Consider the following 15,994-nt stretch of genomic DNA (forward strand, 5'->3'; position numbering starts at 1 on the left):
CTTAGTACAAAAAAAAAAAAAAAAAAGTAAAATATCCCTTTAATTAACTATGCTGGTTGTTTATTATAATCATTATATTTTGGATGCACTGGGTTATCAAAACCAATTTCAAACTGTTTCTTCATAGTTTTTCTAATGTGGCTATTAGAAAATTTTTAAATCACGTATGTCCCTCACATTGTATTTCTGTGAGATCGTGCTAATCTCTTCTGTGATGACTCCTAAACGTTGATCTCCAAACTCTGACTCTTTCCTAAGCTCCAGAATGACCATCTGGCCTATTTGGTTGTCTAATTAGTGTCTCATACTTAGCAACCAGTACTCTTGATATACTCCCACACGTGTACTATGATCTACTGGCATACTTAGGAAAAAAATTTTAACTAGGAGTCATCCTTAGATTCCTTTCTTTTTTTTTAAATTTTTTTATTACATTTATTTTTGAGACAGAGAGAGACAGAGCATGAACAGGGGAGGGTCAGAGAGAGGCAGACACAGAATCCGAAGCAGCCTCCAGGCTCTGAGCAAGCGTTCAGCACAGAGCCCAACACGGGACTCCAACCCACGAACCGTAAGATCATGACCTGAGCCAAAGTTGGACACTTAACCGACTGAGCCACCCAGGCACCCCAGATTCCTCTCTTTCCCTCACACCCCACATCCAATCCACCAGTAAGTCCTGTTCGGCTCTGCCTTAAAAGTATCCAAGCTGTTTGGGGCGCCAGGGTGGCTCAGTCGGTTAAGCTTCTGACTCTTGATTTCAACTCAGGTCATGATCTCAACGGTTCGTAAGTCTGAGCCCGCATCAAGCTCCTGCTTGGGATTTTCTCTCTCTCACTCTCTCTCTGCCCCTTCCCTGCTTGCACACGCTCTCTCTTGCTCTCTCAAAATAAATAAACTTTTTTTTTTTTAAATATATCCAAGCTCTCCCCTCAATTCCCACCCCACCACTAAAGTACAAGCAATTCTCACTTCCTGCCTGGACTACAATACCCTCCCTGCTGGCTGATTCTGCTCTTGCATTCCCTTCAGTACGTTTTACACTCAGTAGCCTGATTCGTTTAAAAAGTAAATCAAGGGGCGCCTGGGTGGCTTGGTTGGGTTAAGCATCCAACTTTGGCTCAGGTCATGACTTCATGGTTTGTGAGTTAGAGCCCTGCATCGACTGTGTGATGCTTCAGATCTTCTGTCTCCCTCTCTCTCTGCCCCTTCCCTGCTAGAGCTCTTACTCAAAACTTAATAAACATTAAAAAAAAAAAAAAAAAAAGTAAATCAAGTACTCTAATGATAACCCATCACTTAGAATAAAACCAAACCTCTTTTCAAGGCTTTCAACACCCTATATCCTGACAATCTCTCTGACCTTTCTCCTACCAGTTTCCCTCTCCCTAACTACCCCCTAGCCACATTACCCTTAGAAAGATTTTTCCTTTTCCTCAGATCTTCACATGGAAGATGCCATATCTACCCTCCAGGTCTCAGCTCCAATATCACCCTCACAGAGTACCACTTCTAACTTCCTTAAAGAAGTCCTTCTTTCCAATTCAAATTTTTTGTGTCTTGTCACCCCATTTGTCTTTTTTTTTTTTTTCTTTTTCTAGCCAGGTCAGAGTAATATTGGGTTTATTTGCTTTGTTGCATAGAATTTTTTTTTTAATATAGTTGACATACAGTGTTAGTTTCAAGTATACAACACAGTGATTCAAGTCTATACATCATGCTATGTTCATCACAGGTGTAGCTACCATCTGTCACCATACAGTGCTATTACAGTTTCATTGACTATATTTCCTATGCTGTGCCTTTTATTCCCATGACTTATTAATCCCATAACTGGAAATCTGTATCTCCCACTCCCCTTCATCCATTTTGCCTACCCCCTCTTCCCTCTGACAACCATAGTTTGTTCTATGTGTTTTTAAGTCTGATGTCACTTTTTGTTCATTCATTTTAGTTTTTTAGATTCCACATATGAGCTAAATCTTATGGAATTTGTCCTTTTTGGTCCAAATTATTTCACTTAGCATCACACCCTCTAGGTCCATCCACGTTGCCACAAATGGCAAATTCTCACCCTCTTTCATGGCTGAGTCATATTCCATGGTACACACATACCACATCTTCCTTATGCACGTGTCTATTGATGGACACTTAAGTTGCTTCTGTATCTTGGTTGTTGTAAATAATGCTAAAATAAACACAGGAGTGCATGTATCATTTCAAATTTGCTACCCAGTAGTGAAATTATTGGATCACGTGGTATTTATATTTTAAAATTTTTTTTTCAACGTTTATTTATTTTTGGGACAGAGAGAGACAGCATGAACGGGGGAGGGGCAGAGAGAGAGGGAGACACAGAATCGGAAACAGGCTCCAGGCTCTGAGCCATCAGCCCAGAGCCCGACGCGGGGCTCGAACCCACGGACCGCGAGATCGTGACCTGGCTGAAGTCGGACGCTTAACCGACTGTGCCACCCAGGCGCCCCTATATTTTAAATTTTTTGAGGAACCTCCATAACTGTTTTCCACAGTGGCTGTACCAATTTACATTCCCACCAACAGTGCACAGGGTTCCTTCTTCTCCATATCCTCACCAACATTTGTTATTTTTTTTGTGTTTTGTGATTTAAACCATTCTGACGGGTATAAGGTGATTATCTCATTGCGGTTTTGATTTGCATTTCCCTGATGATTAGTAACGTTGAGCATCTTTTCATGTGTCTGCTGGCCATCTATCGTTATGCCTTCTTTGGGAAAATACCTATTCAGGTCCTCTGCCAATTTTTTACATCACTTTGTTTGTTTTCCCATTTAATTTTCCAAACAACACTCTTTGTTATCTGAAACAGTCTTATTTTTTGGTGTTTACTGTCTGTCTCATCTCTATAATGAAAACTTCGTAAGGGTAGATAACTTGCTTTACTCACTATAGTATCTCTGGGACCTAAGAATATACCTGACACATAGTAGGTATGCAAAGGATTTTCATCAAGTGAAGAATGAATGAATAAATACAGTAATTTTTTCTGAACTACAAGACCTGACAAATGACAGTATTCAGACTGAGAAGAACTAGTTTTCTAGTCAAAGAGAATGACATTAGGGGTGCCTCAGTGGCTCAGTTGGCTGAGCATCGACTCTTGATTTTGGCTCAGGTCATGATCCAAGGATTGCAGGATCGAGCCCTGCGCTGAGCATGGAGCCTGCTTGAGATTCTCTCTCTCTCCCCCTCTGCCTCTCCCTCACCTGTGCTCTTTCTCTCTCGAAAACTAAGAAAAAAGAAAACAGAGAGAGAATGACATTTGCAAAGGCAGAAAAGAATAAAATTTCAAAACCTGAAAACCAAATATGACTGGTAAGATGAGGGCAATGGGATGAATGCAGCAAGACTAAAAAGATGGGAGCTATGCCATTATACAGGGGCCTCTTAAGTCTTATTGTGAGATTGTATACTTATAGGGAATCACTGAAAGATTTTTAAGCAGGGAGTGACAGGTTCCATGTCCTCTCTTCCCCTGTGCCCCTCTCCTCTGCTTACGCTGTCTAAAAGAAAAAAGGGGGAAAAAATAATATAAAGACAATTAGAAGCCACAGCAGTTGTCTAAGCTTTACCCTGGGGTGGTAGAGATGGAATAGGCAAATTGAAGAGATACTTAAGAAGAATCAACAGGACCGGTTACAGATGAATTGGGAGGAGGGGACAAAGAGGAATAATGGAGTCAAGAATGATGCCTAGGTTCTAGGGGAGCCTGGGTGGCAGCTGAGCATCCAACTCTTGGTTTTGGCTCAGGTCATGATCCCAGAGTCATGGGATGGGGCCCTATATGAAGCCTGCTTAGGATTCTCTCTGCTCCCCCCCCCCGCCACTCTCTCTAAAAATAAAACTAAACTAAACTAAAATAAAATAAATGATGCCTACGTTTCTAATAAATGAGTGAGTAGACAGTAGTAGATTGGGGAAAGGTAATGAATTCATTTTCTAGCACATTGAGTCTGAAGCACATGGGATTCAAACATGCAGAGATATCAACTAGGCAATTAGATATACGGATCTAAACTTCAGTGGAACATAGATCATTCAGATGGGAATAAATAAAACAGCCTAAAGTGGTATGTATATAAAGGAGCTCACACAAAGCCACTTTGATACTTAAAGGTTGGGTGGGGAGTTGGACAAAATGGTTGAAAAGGAGTAGGAGCTATAGGCTTCCAGTTATGGAATGAATGTCACAGGAATAAAAGGTACAGCATAGGGAATATAGTCAATGATATTGTAATGGCATTATATGGTGACAGATGGTAGCTATACTTGTACTTAGCATAGCATAATGTATAGACTCCTTTCTAATCATTACATCACACACCTGAAGCTAATTTAACATTGTGTATCAACTATACTCCAACTAAAAAAAAAAGAATACCCAGTACCTTAAAAAAAATATTAAAATTTAATTTAAGTAAATACTTAAAGGAGAACAAGGGGTCGGAGACTAACAGGAAAAGTAGGAAAGAATATCAAAAGTAGGAAAGAAAGCCAAAGGATTAGCTTTTCAAAATAAAAAATAGTCACTTGTATAAAATGATGCTGAGAAGACAAGCAAAATGAGAAATAACCAGTGTTCAATGAATTTTGCGGCATACAGGTTGCTGAACATAATTTCAGTGGAGCAGTGAAGACAACAAAGCAAAACATGTTAAAGAGTGAATGCAAAGTGAGGAATGGAGGAAGGTGTAGAAAACAGTTTAATAAAACTCTAAGCAACATAAAATGAGACCAATTACTACATGGATCTATGAAGTCTAAGTATAATTTTCTCATACAGGAGAGACTTAAGATATTTTGATTCCAACTGCACAAATTCAGTAAAGAGAAGGAAAGATAGAAGAGTGTAGATTTTCTGAAAAAGTAAGAGAGAATGGGACTCAGAGGAAAGATAAGGATGGACTTTAGCAAGAAGGCAGGACAACTCTCCTTCATTACAGTATGAAGGAAATAAAATAGGATGGGTAAGGATGCTAGTAGGCTTGGAGATACAGTGGTAAGAAATGATATGTTTTCTATAATGAGGACTACTTTCTCTATGGAATAAAAGATGAGAAAGGAAAGAGATTTTAAAAGGGAAGAGAAAATTTAAAACCATTTACAGTGGGTGGAAGAATATACTGATGTGAAAAATATAGGGGGATTGCTGGGTTTTAAGGGCCCACTTTTGAGTAGTATCCGTAATTTTAAAATGGAACTCATAATCCCTTTCCATCACACTGCTTTTTAAAATAAGTATTCGTTGGGGTGCCTGGGTGGCTCAGTCGGTTGAGCGTCCAACTCTTGATTTCGGCTTAGATCATGATCTCACAGTTCATGAGATTGAGCCCCACATCGGGGTTCTCTGCTTAGGATTCTCTCCTCTCTCTGCCTCTGCCCCACTTGCATGCATGCACATTCATTTCTCTCTCTCTCTCTCTCTCTCTCTCCCCCTTGAAATAAATGAATAAACATTTAAAAAATAATAATATACACTTTCATTAGTACGGTATTTTTGTTCCCTTTAAGTTTCAAGGAGATAAAAAATAAAAATTTGCTCTAATTAAAAGCAGCTGAGACTATCCAGACGCACATCTTGCATACTATGCTTCATTTAAGCTCAGCAGGAATTGATGTTTGATTTAATAATTACATAATCTCACAGAACTTTCAGAATTTTTGTTTTTAAAATGACTGAAATATTTTCTCCCTTGGCAATAAACAATATAAATTTACCAACTATACAGAATAAACTTTAGATACATTTTTTTAAAGGCTGTACAGAGGGGCGCATGGGTGGCTCAGTTGGTTGGATGTCTGACTCTTGATTTCGGTTTTGGTCATAATCTCAGGGTCATGGAATCAAGCCCCATGTTGGACTCTGCACTGGTCGTGGAGCCTGTTTACTATTCTCTCTCTCACTCTCCCTCTGCCCCAACCTCCCCCCACGCACACACTCTCTCTCTAAAAAATAAAGCAAATTAAAAACAATTAAAGGCTGTGCACAGAAGTGATTTTAAGATTTTAAAGTAATCTCTATACCCAACATGGGGTTCAAACTCACAACCTTGAGATCAAGAGTCATATGCTCCACCAACTTGTAACTGTCTAAGCCATATATGTTTCTAAAAAGTTTAAAATTGCACAATTACCATATTTAATATAACTTTAGTAATCAGGGGGAAATTAAGATGATATAGAAGTGAAAAATTGGGCTCTCAGCCTTAATTTCTATCAACTTACACTGAAATTCTCAGTATATGTTGATGCCTGGAATTGCCTCATTATACCACAATATAATGGTACTACAGTGCAAATTTATATAGTTATATATTTCACAACAAAAACATTATGAACCACTCCTAAGTATGTGTGTGTGTGTGTGTGTGTATGCAAAAATTGAAAAGAGGCACGCAAACAAGTACCATACATGAATATTCATAGCAATATCATTCACAATAGCCAAAAGTTAAGAACAACTCAAATGTCCATCAATAGATGAATGGATAAACAAAATGTGGTATATACAGAATATTACCTGGCCATAAAAAGGGATGGGATTAAGTACTAATACATGCTGTAAAATGAATGAACCTCAAAAATACTATGCTTGGGGGATCGAGCCCCACGTTGGGCTCCTTGCTGAATGTGGAGTCGGCCTGGGATTCTCCCTTTCCTTCTCTCTCTGCTCCTCCCCTACTCCTGCTCCCGTGAGCACACGCAGGCTCTCTCAAAATAAATGAGTATTTTAAGAATAGGGGGGCGCGGGTGGCTCAGTTGGTTAACCATCTGAATTCAGCTCAGATCATGATCTTGTGGTTCACAGGTTTGAGCCCAGCATGAGGCTCTGTGCTGACAGCTCAGAGCCTGGAGCCTCCTTCGGATTCTGTGTCTCCCTCGCTCTCTGCCCCTCCCCCACTTGTACTCTGTGTCTCTCTCTCTCTCTCTTTAAAAATTAATAAAATGTTTTAAAAGTTTTTTTTAATATTTTAAATATACACTATGTTTAATATAAGTGAATGAAGCCAGAAACAAAAGGCCATATATTGCATAATTCCACTTATATGAACTATATAGACTAGGTAAATTCAAAGAGACAGAAAGCAAATTGGTGGATGTCAGGTATTAGGTGGGTAGGGATAGAGACAAACTGTTTAATGAGTACAGGGTTACTTTGAGGGGTGATGAAAACATTTTGGAACTAGATCAAGGTAATGAATGCACAACACTGTGAATGTACTAAACACTACTGAACTGTATACTTTAAAATGATTGCTTTTTGGGGCCCCTGGGTGGCTCAGTCGGTTAGGCATCTGACTTCAGCTCATGATCTCAGTTTGTGAGTTTGAGCCCCCATCTGGCTCTGTGTTGACAGCTCAGAGCCTGGAGCCTGCTTTGGATTCAATGTCTCCCTCTCTCTCTCTGCCCTCCCCCACATACTCTCTCTTTCTCTCTCGAAAATAAACATTAAAAAAAATTTTTTTAGGGGCGCCTGGGTGGCGCAGTCGGTTAAGCGGCCGACTTCAGCTCAGGTCATGATCTCGCGGTCCGTGAGGACTGTGAGTTCGAGCCCCGCGTCGGGCTCTGTGCTGACGGCTCAGAGCCTGGAGCCTGTTTCAGATTCTGTGTCTCCCTCTCTCTGACCCTCCCCTGTTCATGCTCTGTCTCTGTCTCAAAAATAAATAAATGTTAAAAAAAAAAAAAATTTTTTTTTTAATTTTTTTTAAATACATAAATAAAATGGTTAGTTTTCTATTATATGGATTATACCTCAATAAAAAGATTCTTGCTTGGGAGCTCCCCTCTACTTGTTATGTGGGATGATCCTTGATTTATGAATTGCTTAATAAAGCCAATTAAATTCTCAAAAAAGAAAAAAATCCATCATGAAGCAAATAATATAGCTGTATCTAATTAACTTATGGCAGGAATCACTAACAAAATTAGCTATAAATTAAAAATACATTAACTATAAAAATATCTATGTTGGGGTGCCTGGGTGGCTCAGTCGGTTGAGCGTCCGGCTTCAGCTAAGGTCATGATCTCACAGTTTATGGGTTCGAGCCCCGCATCAGGCTCTGTGCTGACAGCTTAAAGCCTGGAGCCTACTTCAAATTCTGTGTCTCCTTCTCTCTCTGCTCCTCCCCAGCTCATGTGTGTCTCTCTCTCTCCTTCAAAAATAAAGAAACATTAAAAAAAATTTTTTAATTATACACACACACACACACACACACACACACACACACATTAGCTATCTTAAAACCCTCTACTCCTTTCTGTCACCAATAAATTTTAATAACTGAGATTATCTTTTTTCTCCACATATAAAAGTTATGCAATGGATTTAATAATAAGCCTGTATCTTCTAGGGGTACATATACTAAAATATTTATGGATGAAATGATATGCAAAAGATAGGCTTTAAAATAATGGTAGGGAAATTTAAGAGGAACACAGATGAAAGGAGACTGGCCATGAGTTAGTAATTGTTAAGGGTGGGTGATGAACATAGGAGGATTTATAATACTATTCTCTCCATTTTTTTAGTATGTTTGAAATTTTCCATAATGAATTTTTAATTACTGTGTTATTTGTAAAATAAGACTTAAAATTAGTTTATTTACACTTTAAGCTATATTTGAAATAGCCCTACCAATATTCTTTAACCAACATAAATCACAATTCTGCCAACATTTGCTCAAGTTGCTAAAACATAGATACATATCAAAAAATTACAATCTATCTGATAACAAATACACATTATCTTCCTTAGGATGTTTTGTTTTGCTTTCAGATTTTCTTCACAAACATCAGTTCACTACAAACCATTTCCAAGAAAATTTCATTTTGTATATAGAGAAAATTAGTAGATCCAAGGTTAACGTATCTATTTCAGTTGACACAGAGCAATGACCCTAGAAAACTTCAAGTCTCCTTTCTAAGGAATTAATGTTTACTGTTAACATGATCAGATCAGTTATTTCCTTTAAAAATAAAATCCAGGGGGGGAGGGGGGATGGTCTAAACGGGTAAGGGGCATTAAGGAATCTACTCCTGAAATCATTGTTGCACTATATGCTAACTAATTTGGATGTAAATTTAAAAAATAAAATTAAAATAAATAAAATATAAAATAAAATCCAGGGGCTCTTGCCTGGCTCAGTCCACAGAGCATGCTACTCTTGATCTCATGGTCATGAGTTTGAGCCCCATGTTGGGTGTAGAGACTATAAACAAACAAATTTTAACGGCTTTTAATTACTTTAATTAAAAAAAATATTTCTTTTGAGAGAGCGAGAGAGCATGCACACAAGGGAGGAGAGACGGGCAGAAAGAGAAGGAGAGAGAGAAAGAGAGAGAATCTTAAGCAGACTCCATGCTCAGTGCAGAGCCCTACTCAGGGCTCAAACCCATGACCCTGGGATCACAACCTGAGCTGACCGAGCCACCCAAGCACCCCGATAAATAAACTATAAATACACAGAAATAAAACCCAATAATTGCTATTTTCCAAATATCTTCTCAATGCTGTCATTTTTTCAAAATCCCTTATTTTGTAGTATAGTGTCTTACTAAACATTAAGGACTAAAAAGTTTCTGGTTCTGGGGTTTGACTACTATTTCTTCTAAAATCAAACCATAATTTCAATGGAGATCACGATCAACACAAAGACATTAGAAAAAATATACAGCTCCCCCCAAATTCAAACTTTTTAAATTTATTTTTTTTTTGTAGTCTCTACACTCAATGTAGGGCTCAAACCCACAACTCCGAGATGAAGACTAACATCATGAGTCACATGCTCTTCCAAATGAGCCAGCCCTGCACCCCTCAAACTTTTTTAATGCCCTTAAATTAGCATTTAAATACTATTTTAACCTTACTTTTCATACCAACATGAAATTTTTATGGAATTACATCTACATAAACTCCTAATGTTTGATTCAACCTCTTCTCCCAATTTTAGTGCTCTTCCTTTCTGGCTAATATATTTCCTGTCTGTTAACTCACAAATGTCATAGGACAAAATTCCTAGGACAAATTTCACTCAAGATAAATAGGGTTTATCTAAACAACAACAACCCCTGATCAGACCCCCATATGCCCAAATACCTTTCTTCTACTACAAGGAGTAATAGCATTCTTTGGCTATCAGAACCAACCAGAGGAAGCAGAAGCACACAGGAGGAATTAGAAAAGTACCCTCATCCTAAGGGATTATTTTAACAATTTTCTAAAAAACCATGTCCAAAAGACATAACCATGGTAAAACTCAGGATTCTAAACAGAACAGGTCTAGATCAAAGCACCACAGGTAAAGTTCTTATTAGCATTAAAGTTACAAAAGGAAAAAGGAGAGAGGACACTTGTTTTAATACAAACCTTTTTTTTTTTTTAAAGTAGGCTCCACACCCAGCACAGAGCCCATCACAGGGGTTGAACTCATGACTCTAAGAACAATACCTGAGCTGAGATCGAGTCAGAAACTCAACTGACTAAGCCACCCAGACGCCACTAATACAAACTTTTAAATATCGCACAGCCATAAAAAATAGTCCATATTCTTGAGAGTATTAATTAAAAACTGATATAATATTCTATCTTTATGACTGGACTTTCCTAAGACCTAATACAGAAGGTCAGATCCTGTCTGTTTCATAGCAGCATTAATAAACATGTTGTAAAAAAATTTTTTTAATAAATAAACATGTTGTGGCATGATATAGCTCAATCTAACAATTAACTGAGGATCTTGCATAAAATTATGAAAAGCCCTGTTCTGTTTTACTTTAAATATAAATGTCCTAACATCAGTTTCACATGTACAGCATTCAATATTTGTATATGCTGCGAAATGATCACCACAATAAATCTAGGCAACATCCATCACCACAAGCTGTAATTTTTTTTCTTGTGGTGAGAATTTTTAAGAGCTATTCTCTCAGCAACTTTCAAATGCAAAATACTGTATTATCAACTACAGTCACCACACTGTACGCTATTACTAAAACCCTGTTTAATTCATACAGATTTCCAACCTGTATCTCTAATGTTGCTAGCCACTGCTGTACTCAAAATGCAAAGTGAAATTCTAAGAATTCTACCATTTCCAATCAATCCTAATCTCAATCTCCTGAAACTAGTTTGTGTGTAAATCATTAAAAACCACAATCTTTCAAGACTTGTTTGTTAATTTCTACTAATTATTCTACAAATTTTCTTATCACAATTGCAAAGCTGAACCAGAATTTAAATAACAGGCAAGGATGCATAGAAAGGAAAAGGATCCACTAAGCTCAATGAAAAGCGAGCCTATGATTCCTATAATTCAACACTTCAAGTGTCAAAGCTACCATCCTTTGGTGATGAAATCAAGCCTCCAAATTATTACCACACTTGTTCTTATATTTGCAACGTGGAGCTCAAAAGGAACAATGGAAAATAGTTGTTAGGTTCCTAGTTTGCCCAACAAGAGTCTATTTATCCCATGACATTTCTGAATTAGTCACTGAGTTCTAGACTCACTCAAGTCTAGAGACAGTGTGATATGGAAAGAACCTAGCCTATGAAGTCTCTCAGTGTTAGGCAGAAACACTGACAGCCAATTACTAACTGTGTGATCAAACAAAACTCACTTAACTTTCCTGACTCCTAATTTCCTCGTCTATAAGAGAATACTGCCTATCATGGAGAGCTTTTATAAGGATTAAAGATAATACAAATCAGGGTACCAGGGTGGTTCAGTAGGTTAAGCGTCCGACTCATGGTTTCCACTCAGGTCATGATCTCACGGTTCGTGAGTTTGAGCTCCGCATCAGGCTCCATGCTGACAGTGAGGAACCTGCTGGAGATATTCATTCTCTCTCTCTCTCTCTCTCTCTCTCTCTCTCTCTGCCGTGCCCCGCTCACGTACTCACTCTCTCAAAATAAATAAACTTTTAAAATAAATTTAAAAATTTTTTTAAAAAGACAATATAAATCAACCAGTAAAGGCTGTGACACAATAAGTACTCAATAAATAGAAACAATTATATTACCCTCTTCACACCGGCTTTTTATCCTCTCTGCTGAGGTAAGCACCCCATTCAGTCAGTATTCATTAAAAGGAACGTAGGATACAGAATCAGAAAATCTGGGTTTGATTCCAGACACTATGTAACACAAGAACAGAACTTTAGGCTAGGTATTTGATTCTGAACTGCAGATTGATCATCTGTTTGAGAAAGAAAGAATCATAGAATTATTGCAACTGACATTATTTTTAAACTAGCATACAGTGTGCAGTATCAGAAATGTTAGCTTTTACCTACTCCAAAGTATTCCTGCTCAAAAATTACCTGCCTTCCAAGATCAAATGTGCATGAGCAATGAGCATAAGTTAACCTCATGTGGAAAGGAAAACAAGGTAAAAACTAAGTAGCTCACTAATCATATCCCCTTCATACTCACAGACTTTAGAATATACTTGTTAATCCAAATGTAGCTCTTGTTGGGGGAATTCCAGGCAGAAAAATTAAATTAACAAATTAAGTTGTATGGAAGACTTTTACGGCCTTACCCAATCTAGCAATCTGCATGCCGAGAAACCTTAAGCAGCTTCTACTCCTTTTCATTTAGTTTATTACCTTCCTATTCCCCGTAATAGTGCCCATGACAAAGGCAATACAGACCCTAACATAGAGCAAAGGGAAATGGCCAGATGAATTAAGTGTGTTCAAGTTGACGAGCGACTGTCCTTGACACAACCCACCAGAAAAATTCAAAGACAGAAAAACGCAGAGTTTTCTTCATATCTATATAAAAACCACTTTCTATTTTGAGTATCATTTCCCAACAGCAATTTCAAAAGGCCCATCCTTTTTACAATAATGGACTCTCTTGAGAAGTTATGCTATTAATAAAACAATTTAATAATTAAAGTCAACAGGACCCAAAGAGCTAATAAAGTACTCTAGGCTCAACTGCACTACAGCCAAAAGAACTCGTCAGCTAAACCACTCACCTGAACTGAACTGTACTTCCGAACTGCAGGACAACAAAATGAAAATTGAACTCTCAGGATAAAAAACACTTAGGCAATAAATTAACTCACCTTGGGTATAAAAAAATTCTCAAGACACAAGTGAGCGTGTATACTTTCTCTGGGAGGTGGTATGTTTACATAAGATGCTGGTTATAACCCAATCAGGGTCACAGAAAGGGAAAGATCTCCAAAGACACCTAAATGGATGTCTAGCACTATTTGTACCCTATTCACAGCACCAAAGTTAGCAGCACAGCATGTCACAAAGACAGCTACTACATCAACTTCCACAGTCTTCACCATCTTCTCAGCCTGTCCGAGCCTGACCCTGTCTGAGCATCTCAGGAAGGCAGCTAGCTAGTGGCCTGCAACATGCTGCCCAAAGTTTCAAGGCTGCTAAGACTACCTGTGAATTTCATCCCCCCCCCCCCCCCCCCCCCCCCACTGGTACCTCACTGGTATCAAGTTTAGGACCACCAAAAACAACTTGGGGCCACTAGCAGTGGCTCTTGGCACCATGGAACTAGCAAGTTTAAAAAAGACTGCAGAAGAAATAATACGACTTATCTAACTAGCAATACTACCAACGAAGTTTAAAAAGTGCTTCAGAGTTACGTGATGGTGACAGAAGGGGAAGAGGAAAGGGGTCACAGAGGAAAAATAAATAAATTAAAAAATAAAAGCCTACAGCACACAACTACCTGAAAAAACAGTAGTCAACAGACAAGTTAAAACACGTTTGTATTTGCCAACACATAGCAGTTACCACACCATATATTTGTCAGATTTCCCAACACGCAAAACAAAAGTAGCCACCCCTTTATGAAGTACTTATTTACCGACTTCTACAAAGAAATGACTTCTCTGGATTCGGGGCAAATTAACTTCCTGTGCTTTGCGTTTGACTTTCAAAATCTTTAGAACCTTCAGCAAACTGAGATTCACCTCAATTTTTAGGCTTTTCGGGTTAAGTTGAATAAAAGTTGTATATTTTAATATCGATAAACTATAACTTTTCTATTTCAAAACTGTATCTGCATTTCTTTAGATTTTAGAGTTTTTTTAAAAGACTAACTACAAAGTTTACAAAAGCAAGTAATACACTAGACATGGTGGGCATTCAACAAGTTTACTTATAACTCCTAAAGTAAAAGCTTGAAAAAGTTTATGAGATAAATTCCTACTGGTGCTGCTGAAGATACAATGTTACTAATACCGAAATTGAGAATTATTCAAAATATCCTGAAAACAGTATCTCCTTCTAAAAATAAAGAAAAGCATTTGCCAACACAGAAACTGTTGGTTCTTGAAAATGATAATCACATGGGGGGTATTTCTATAAATACTTTGGTTCTGAATTACAATAACCCTAATCGTTCAAAGTACGTTTGGGTTATGCCTTAAACTAGCAAGCGAATTTTTGATGCCATTATATTGATACAAAGGACTCTGCTGGTTATCTGCTTCTATAGCAAACTGTTGGTTTACCCATTTAAAGATCTACAAACCAAACTACAACATAAATCACTTTCAATCATTAAAATAAAAACAAGCGAAAATCTGTCATAAATAAGACCCCAAGAATCTCCTAATAAATTTACAATAACACTTGGCATTACGATTCTAAGACTAAATATATTCGGTAATCCACTTGGATTCATATTCTGTGCATTTACTTTGGTCGGAAAAAGAGAAACCTCAGAAAACGCAACCGGCGGTTACACCATTCTATTTTAAGTTACTTATAAAGCCAACAGTTCAAGAACTTTTGGGGAAGAGAGAGTAAGACATTTTTCCAAGTAGTCAAGAATAATTTATGTTTTATAATAACGACAATCATAACAACCTCTAGAATACCTTATAGTGGGATGGAAGTGAAAATGAAGACAGGGGGAAAAACCCGACATGAAAACGGACAGCCAGGCAAATTCACAAACCTTCAATTAAAGGAATTTTGAGATTAACTTCTCTTATACGCCTTCCCTCACTTCCCACCCGTTTCCTCCTCTCCTCGGGGAGGTCTGTGTAATGTGACTCATGACAAATTTTTTAAAAAATAAATAAATAAAAGACACACCCTCTGGGTTAAACTGACATAATCGCCCCCACCCCGCCCTCCCCCGACACACACCCCGCTTTTCCTCCCCCTTCTGCTGCTCCTCCCCGCGCCTCGTCCCTGCCCTTTCCTCTCTCTCCGTCCTAGACCCCTCTTCGGACGGAGAGGCAGCTGGCTCTCCCGGACAGAAGCCCGGCGAATAGAAGGCTGCCGTGGGGGGGGGGGGGGGGGAGGCAGCGCGACCCGGGGGGCCCAGCCCGAAAAGAGGCGGACAGCAGGGGGACGCCGGGCTGCGGCGACGGCGAGCTCCGGGCTCCCTCGCCCATTTTCTCTCTCCCCTTCTATCGGTTTCAACCACCACAGCCACTTCCTGTATCTCAGCCCGACTCCCACAGCCTGGCCACTGGCTCTCCCCGGCTGGGGGCTGGGGCTGGGGCTGGGGCTGGGGCTGGGGCTGGGGTTGGGGTTGAGGCTGAGGCTGAGGCTGAGGCTGAGGCTGAGGCTGAGGCAGCCGCTGAGGTTAGGGCAGTTCCCCACCCCGCCCAGTGGGCTGGTCACTCGGGCGACAGGCGGCGGATCCTCGGCCCGGCCGGCCAGCGCCCGTCCGCCCGCCCGCGCTCCTCACCTGTATGTAGTTGTTTTCACAGTAGTCCGCCACCCGGGTCAGATTCTGGTAACTCTCTATCAGCGCCCTCTTGCCAGACGGGATCTCCTCCTCTAGTAACATCTGCAGCTCTGCCATTTTCCACCCCTCTGCATCGCTTCCTCTCGCGTTAAAGAGACAGAGGCAGCAAGGTCCGCGGAGGCGCCGAGCACCTCACAGCCCGGATACAAACCGCCTACCGCCCTCCCGCCTGGTATTGTGGGACGGCACCTCCTCCTCTTCCTCCT

At 39.4% G+C, this 15,994-nt stretch overlaps 1 protein-coding gene across 9 annotated transcripts in view; it reads right to left on the bottom strand.

Moving 5' to 3' along the window:
* ABI1 (abl interactor 1) overlaps positions 1 to 15,994 on the bottom strand; it is a 129,875-nt gene extending 113,881 nt beyond the window's left edge. For 3 of the 9 annotated variants that reach the window (XM_030321136.1, XM_030321137.1, XM_030321139.1), the window contains exon 1: positions 15,729 to 15,978. In XM_030321136.1, the coding sequence (XP_030176996.1) occupies positions 15,729 to 15,845 (117 nt within the window). In that variant the 5' untranslated portion in view covers positions 15,846 to 15,978. Of the gene's footprint in view, positions 1 to 15,728 lie in introns of all 9 variants that reach the window. The other 6 variants (XM_030321144.2, XM_030321143.1, XM_030321140.2 and 3 more) reach the window with 5 other exon arrangements.

This window comes from Lynx canadensis, chromosome B4 (genome assembly GCF_007474595.2).
Source record: "Lynx canadensis isolate LIC74 chromosome B4, mLynCan4.pri.v2, whole genome shotgun sequence".
NCBI lineage: Eukaryota > Metazoa > Chordata > Mammalia > Carnivora > Felidae > Lynx > Lynx canadensis.